This window comes from Heterodontus francisci, chromosome 29 (assembly GCF_036365525.1).
Source record: "Heterodontus francisci isolate sHetFra1 chromosome 29, sHetFra1.hap1, whole genome shotgun sequence".
In the NCBI taxonomy this organism is placed as follows: Eukaryota; Metazoa; Chordata; class Chondrichthyes; order Heterodontiformes; family Heterodontidae; genus Heterodontus; species Heterodontus francisci.
In genome coordinates this window covers 22712029-22719337 of record NC_090399.1, presented here as the reverse complement: position 1 = coordinate 22719337, position 7309 = coordinate 22712029, and the positions used below count along the sequence as shown (strand labels likewise).

The following is a 7309-nucleotide window of genomic DNA, read 5'->3' as shown; positions in this document are numbered from 1 at the left end:
TTTGCTAACTTCCAACCTGATGAGACTACAAGAACACAGTAACACAAGTAATAATAGCAGAGGTAGACCCATCGAGCCTGCTCTGCAATTCAACACAATCATGGCTGATCTTAGGCTTCAACTCAACTTTCCCACACATCGTGCTAAATTTTAGAAATTCTTAAGCAATTCATTATGTATCTTTGCAGCTACTTTCGTTTTAGAATGCTAGGATATAGGCCATCATTTCCTAGAGATTTTAGTCCATTACGTTTCTCCAGTGCATATTCTCTGCTGATATCAATTACTTTAATTTCGTCACTCCTATTAGCTCCATTCGAGTAGCCAGCAAATTGAGAGGCCAGGGAAGTCAACACCTGTGCTGATCCCAGCCCTAGTCCCTTTCCCCGGGTCCCATCTCTCTGCCTGAGCCCCTCACCTGGGCTATCCAAATGCAAACCCCCCACAACCTGCACCATCTGACTCAGTGAGACAGAGAGATATTTCGAAGTGACCAGGGAGATGGACTGAATAACATGGCTTCAAAAATAAAGAATAATAAACAATTCACACCAGAACATTCCCAGAATCTGCAGCATTTTATTGTTGTTTATTAATTAATTGAATAATTGATGCAACCGGATATTTCACCATGCTCTTGAACTGCTCTCTGAACCTGGACTGAGTCACCCCATAAATAAATGTGTTTGTGCAGCAACTTAAAAGCCTCAGCATAGATCCAACTTTCTGGAAGACGTATACAGAAAATGTGAGAATTGCTCCTTCAAATATATAATGTAAGAATTGTACAACGAACACCAACCACAGAAGTATGAAGCTACCAGATATACTGAACAGCAAAATCACAGACTTCCTTCTGCTCTCCAGCTCTGGGTCACTGTGATTCTTTCCCTTGCTCTGACCCCTCAGTCCCTTACGGACTCGACTGGCCACTAAAATGTGTCTGACTGTCAGAGTGTTGAGCAACAAAATTAAAGCAAAAGGGAGCAATGGGGTTAAAACAGTATCAAACCAGTCAAATCCCACCCATCCGGGCTCAGTAAAGTAGTTTAGTTTATTGTAACAGCCCCACGGTACATTGTCAGTTATCCATCCAGGTTCATATGTAAAGTAGAACGGGATGTTTTTGAAACAGAGCAGAATGCAGGTTGTTGTTAGAACCACGGCCGCAGTTTTCGCAGTGCAGTACTTTGTTTTCAGCTTCTGGCAACAAATGGCCACAAATCGATCAAAGGTAAAAGTGACGGTGAACCAGACAGAACAGTCTGTGGCCACACGACTCAGGACAATGATAACACTACACACAGGGGTGATGTCCAGGAACGTCCATGGGAAATAGTCATCCTTGAACCGCCACAGTATAACATCAGTGATAATGACCAGCAGATCCGCCATTGCCATGGCCACCAGGTAGCGAGTGGTGCAGGTGGAGAGGCCGCACTTTCCCCGGGACAGGATCACAATCGCCAGCAAATTAACTGTAAGAGAGAGAAGGGAAAGGTGAATGGAAATTACTGATCAAACATTCTCCCTGCAGCACCAAAAACAGGGGGGCTGTGAGCGAGATACATTTTAAAATCTTAAAAGGTCTCAACAGCAACCCCAACCCACTTCTGATCTGTCTTTTCTGATAAAAGGCAACAGGCCTGAAACATTAATTCCGCTTGTCTCCCCATAGATGCTGCCAAACCTGATAAGTATTTCCAGAATTTTCTGTTTTCATTCCAACTCAACCACTTCTGGGTTTAACGGAGTTGGGACAGGGGACGGGTAGTCAACAGCTCCCAGGAGGGGGGTTAGCAATTTAAATATTTTATTGAGGCTGGAAGCCTCTGATTTAATCTGTTTTCCAGGTTTAACTGTGGCTTGCTGGGTTTCCCAGACCTTTGAAAGGTGGCAGCTGAAGGGAAATGAGGACAGCTTTGGGCAGACGGTAGGTGTCTTTACGGCACTGCTTGTGGGCCAGGAAGAGTAAGAGCTCGACGACCCCACCTCCAAGCTTCCCATCCATCAAATTATCAGATACCACCATTCAGGGACCCCTGAGGCTGGGGATTCCACCTTCTACCAGGGATTTGTGCGACCCCATCCCGAGATTGGAAAAACAGCCCCATTCCTCCATCAAGATTAGATAATCTACCCAGAGTTAGGGTAGGACTCTACCCTAGGACTTGAGCGTGCCCAGGTTCGGACTCGCTCGGGGTCAGCAATAAGACCTACTAGCTTCTGTAACCTGCTGTGGAGTCCGCCCCGTCTCACTGTAAGCCAAGCCTGTCAATCAGGCTGACATCAGGGTGAGGAGCCTGTCAAGGACAAAAGACACAATCTGTGAGTGAAAACCTCACAGTCTGCCAGGAGAAACAAGAACGTTAAGATATTTAAGGTGGAAAGGGGGGAGGTATTTGATACAATAATCAACGAGAGGCTAAAACCTCTGGTTCAGATGTATATCATCCACACATATGAGCAAAGATAGGGAAGAGATAGCAGAGGCACGATTATCTGTTCATTTATAATCAACGGAATAGGGAATGGTGCCAGAGGACTGATGGGCAGATCATCTGATTCTTGTATTTAATCAGAAGATAAAACAAGTTAAAGGAACTGTAGCCAAGTTAGCATAACGTCAGTGGGAGGAAAGATATTGGAATCCTTTTTCAAAGGTGTTATAGAAAAATCTCTAGAAACACATAACGTACCAAAAAAAAGTACATATTCCAAAAGGAAGTTCATACTTGACGAACCTTATTGAATTGTTTGAAAAAATATCAGAGTAGATACGACTATTGCAGTACATGGAATATACATTGATTTTCTAAAGGCGTTCAATAAGATATCACACAGCAGACTCAAGACTAATCTCAGAGCAAGAGGGGTTAGGGGACAAGCAGCAGAATGGACAATGAGCTGGCAACAGAACCAGAAAACAGGAAGCAGGGATTAAGGATATTTTCCTCATATTTGCAGAAGGTGGGAAGTGGTGTTCCACAAGGATCAGCGCTGGGAACACTGTCATTCACCATTACATCAATGAAATGAAATCAGGAAGCAAAAGCAAAATTTTAACATTTACAGACAAATCCAAATTGAAAGTACAGTTAGTGCAGAGCCAGAATTCAACAACATACCTGAAGATATTAATAATAATGAATGAAATTTTACAATGGAAATTTAAATGGCAAATTAATATCCGTACATATGTGTGGTGCTTAATTTTGGTCGCATGAATAAGCTTCCAAAATAATCCATGGGAAATAAGTGTCTGAATGGGATCGAGGGGAAATGGGGTTCGGGGGATGGATTCACAAATCATTTAAAGTAGCGTCGCAGGTTAACAGCGCTATAAAATCGCACCGGAGTTCATTTCTAGTGGAATGGAATTGAAAGAGCAAACAGCTGTTATTAAACTAACATAGAAGCTTGGTTATACAACATTTAGCGTACTGTGTATAGTTCTGGTCTCCATATGACAAAAAGGATAATAAGGCACTGGAGAAGGTGCAATTATTTTAAACAGGATGATTCCAGAACTGCGCAAAATGCTCCATTTATTACATCATTAACTCTTTACTAATGTTATTATTTACTGTCCCTGGGTAATCTCCGTATTCTGATTTCCAGATATGTATGTTCCTCAGTTATGGCTGTCTCTCCTCGCAGCGACATACCTCACTGAGCCAAGGGCAGGAATTGATACATCTTACATATGTAAAGACTCTGAATCAAAGATAAGAACTGATCTGTCAAACCTTAAGCAGTTACAGAACTTGTTGATTCAATAACCAGAGTTCATATTCATCCAATGTATGAGCAAGAAAATAAATTTGACCACTCCTCACCCATAGATTCTCAGAGCCATATTGGGGGTAAAGGGAGTAATCAGCACTAAAGCAAATAAAGTGTTTACAGTAACTGCTCAGAATAAGAATAAGACACGATCCAGAGGATTTGAATAATCTGGTAGTGCTGCCTGGCTGTTTAACTGTCAGTGCAGAGTAACTATCTGTTTCTGTTTGAGCAGTTCGATAGGAAACAAAGCAATATCAATTCATTTTCATTTTATACACTTATTACCTAACGTCGGCAAACATCTTCTACTTTGCAGTCGACAACATTCGTAAAACACAGAGGCAGATCCATGGAACGGAGAGATCAGTCTCCTGAAACAATGACAGATATTTCCAATAATACATGTTCCACTCCGGTTCGTGACTCACACTGGGTACAATCCACAGTCACAGATGCTCCCACTAATGCCTTCACTCAGAGAGCTATCTTCACTGAGGTCTAAGTCAACATTACACAAAATTCCACTGAATGCAACAACTTTATAATTCAGAGAGCCTGTGATTTACAAACAGAGGTTTATTATCAGTTGAGGAAATAGAACACAACTGCAGAGATAATTCAATATATTTGACATAAGGAAATGATTTCCCTGACTGGGTGTTTGTATACCAGCGTCCAATAGATCAGCAATGTAACATGATCAGTCACAGAGTAAAACCAAAGACCAGCTCACACACAGATTTACACAACTTCAATGGTTATATTCACTTACCAGGAACACCAATGATGACTAGTGTCATGTAATATATTTTCTCGATTCTGATAAAGGTTTCATGCATTTTCTGTGTGAAGTGATCTGTCCCTTCATGCTGCAGCAATCTCTCTGTATTATACATTCCCAGAGCCTGTAATTTATACCCTGTGGGATCACCCTGGGAAATGTTAAAGGTTGCGACATTGTTCAGACTGTTATTTTTTTATTTGAACAAACAGATTACGACATCGAGTTCAATCCGTGTTGTGATAGAATATATTTTGTTCTGAGATTGAATTGGAAAACTCCAAAGACTGGACAAATCTGATCACATGAATTAACTAATGAAAATTAGAAGCTGTATTCTCCCAACAATGAAGCTTTTCTTTCAAACACCATCAGTTCCATCTCTAGATCGCATGTTGTTTCAGTGATGTCCTTCCCTCGACTGTCACCATTCAATAATTAAACTCCAAATGTTAGAGTGTCTCTCTCAGGGGTGCTCTACTGCACCCTTGGATATGGCTGCCTTCTTTAACTGGGGGCATTCAGTTCTGTGTTTAAAGTGAGTTATCTGTGACAATGCAATGCATAATTCAACTGATACACCATCTGCAACTAATGCAACACTGCAAACTGTTACGGCATCTGAAATTAATTCAACATGACAAACTGATGCAAAATCTCAATCTAATACAACACCTCAAACTATGTCGCTATGGGTACCTGCATGGGTCCTAGTTATGCCTGTCTTTTTGTGGGATATGTCGAGCATTCTTTGTTCCAGTCCTACTCAGGCCCCCTCCCCCAACTCTTTTTCCGGTACATTGATGACTGTATCGGTGCCGTTTCCCGCTCCCGCCCCGAACTAGAAAACTTTATCAACTTTGCTTCCAATTTCCACCCTTCTCTCACCTTTACATGGTCCATCTCTGACACTTCTCTTCCCTTCCTCGACTTCTCTGTCTCCATCTCTGGGGATAGGTTGTCTACCAATATCCATTATAAGCCCACTGACTCCCACAGCCACCTCGACTACACTTCTTCACACCCTACCTCCTGAAAGGACTCCATTCCATTCTCCCAGTTTCTCCGTCTCCGACGCATCTGCTCTGATGATGCTACCTTCCATGACGGTGCTTCTGATGTGACCTCCTTTTTCCTCAACCGAGGATTTCCCCCCACTGTGGTTGACAGGGCCCTCAACCGTGTCCGACCCATTCCCCGCACCTCTACCCTCACCCCTTCCCCTCCCTCCCAGAACCGTGACAGGGTTCCCCTTGTCCTCACTTTTCATCCCACCAGCCTCCATATCCAAAGGATCATCCTCCGCCATTTTCGCCACCTCCAGCGTGATGCCACTACCAGTCGCATCTTCCCCTCCCTTCCCCTGTCAGCATTCCGAAGGGATCGTTCCCTCCGCGACACCCTGGTCCACTCCTCCATTACCCCCACCACCTCGTCCCCGTCACAGGGCACCTTCCCTTGCAATCGCAGGAGGTGTAATACCTGCCCATTTACCTCCTCTCTCCTCACTATCCCAGGCCCCAAACACTCCTTTCAGGTGAAGCAGCGATTTACTTGTACTTCTTTCAATGTAGTATACTGTATTCGCTGCTCACAGTGTGGTCTCCTCTACATTGGGGAGACCAAGCGCAGACTGGGTGACCGCTTTGCGGAACATCTCCGCTCAGTCCGCAAGCAGGACCCTGAGCTTCCGGTTGCTTGCCATTTCAACACTCCCCCCTGCTCTCATGCTCACATCTCTGTCCTGGGATTGCTGCAGTGTTCCAGTGAACATCAACGCAAGCTCGAGGAACAGCATCTCATCTACCGATTAGGCACACTACAGCCTGCCGGACTGAACATTGAGTTCAATAATTTCAGAGCATGACAGCCCCCCACTTTACTTTCATTTTTAGTCATTTTTAGTTATTTTTTCTTCCTTTTTTTTTTGCATTCCTTTTTACATTTTTTACAATCTTTTTTTGCATTTATTTCATTTCATCTTAGTTTGTTCAGTTTGCTTACCCACTGTTTTTTTCAGGTTGTTTTTCTTCAGGTTTGCACTTGCTGATGTTCAATATTCAGTATATTCACACCTAATCTGTACTAATGCTTTGTCTTTCAACACACCATTAACATATTGTTTGCCTTTGCTCCGTGACCTTTTGGTCAGCTATGTGGCCTGGTCCAATCTGCACCTTCTCCTTTGTTATCTCTTGCCCAACCCCCACCTCACTTGTTTATAATCTGTGACTTTTCTAATATTTGTCAGTTCCGAAGAAGGGTCACTGACCCGAAACGTTAACTCTGCTTCTCTTTCCACAGATGCTGCCAGACCTGCTGAGTGAATCCAGCATTTCTTGTTTTTGTTTCAGATTTCCAGCATCCGCAGTATTTTGCTTTTACCTCAAACTATTACATTGGATTAAACTAATAGAAAACCTCAAGCAATGCAGAACCTCCGATCATTACAGCCACTTCAACTGATACTGGCCCTCCAACTGATACAGACCCTCCAGCCAATACAGCCCCTCCAACCAATTAAACCCCTCCACCTGATAAGCCCCTCCAACCGATACAACCCCTCCATCTGATACAGACCTCCCAGTTGGTACAGCCCATCTAACTGATACAACCCCTGAAACCGTTATAGCTCCTGAAACCAATGCATCCACTCCAACTGATAACGCCCATCCAACCGATCCTACCTTCCAAATGATACAGAGCCTCCAACCGATACATCCCCTGAAACCAATATGG

At 43.3% G+C, this 7309-nt stretch overlaps 1 protein-coding gene across 1 annotated transcript; it reads right to left on the bottom strand.

Annotated features, from left to right (window-relative positions):
* Positions 1–579: 579 nt before the first annotated feature.
* On the bottom strand, positions 580–4641 carry LOC137345717 (probable G-protein coupled receptor 139). The gene is made up of 2 exons (XM_068008982.1): positions 4562–4641; positions 580–1478 (listed from the first exon to the last, which is right to left on the bottom strand). Exons 1-2 carry the CDS (start codon positions 4626–4628, stop codon positions 580–582), a joined length of 966 nt encoding a protein of 321 aa, XP_067865083.1. The 5' UTR covers positions 4629–4641.
* Positions 4642–7309: the final 2668 nt, after the last annotated feature.

Coding starts and splice junctions, on each gene's coding strand:
- LOC137345717 (XM_068008982.1), bottom strand. CDS start 4,628: ATGCATGAAACCTTTATCAGAATCGAGAAAATATATTACATGACACTA. Junction 1,479..4,561: donor AGTCATCATTGGTGTTCCTG/GTAAGTGAATAT, acceptor TCTCTCTTACAG/TTAATTTGCTGGCGATTGTG.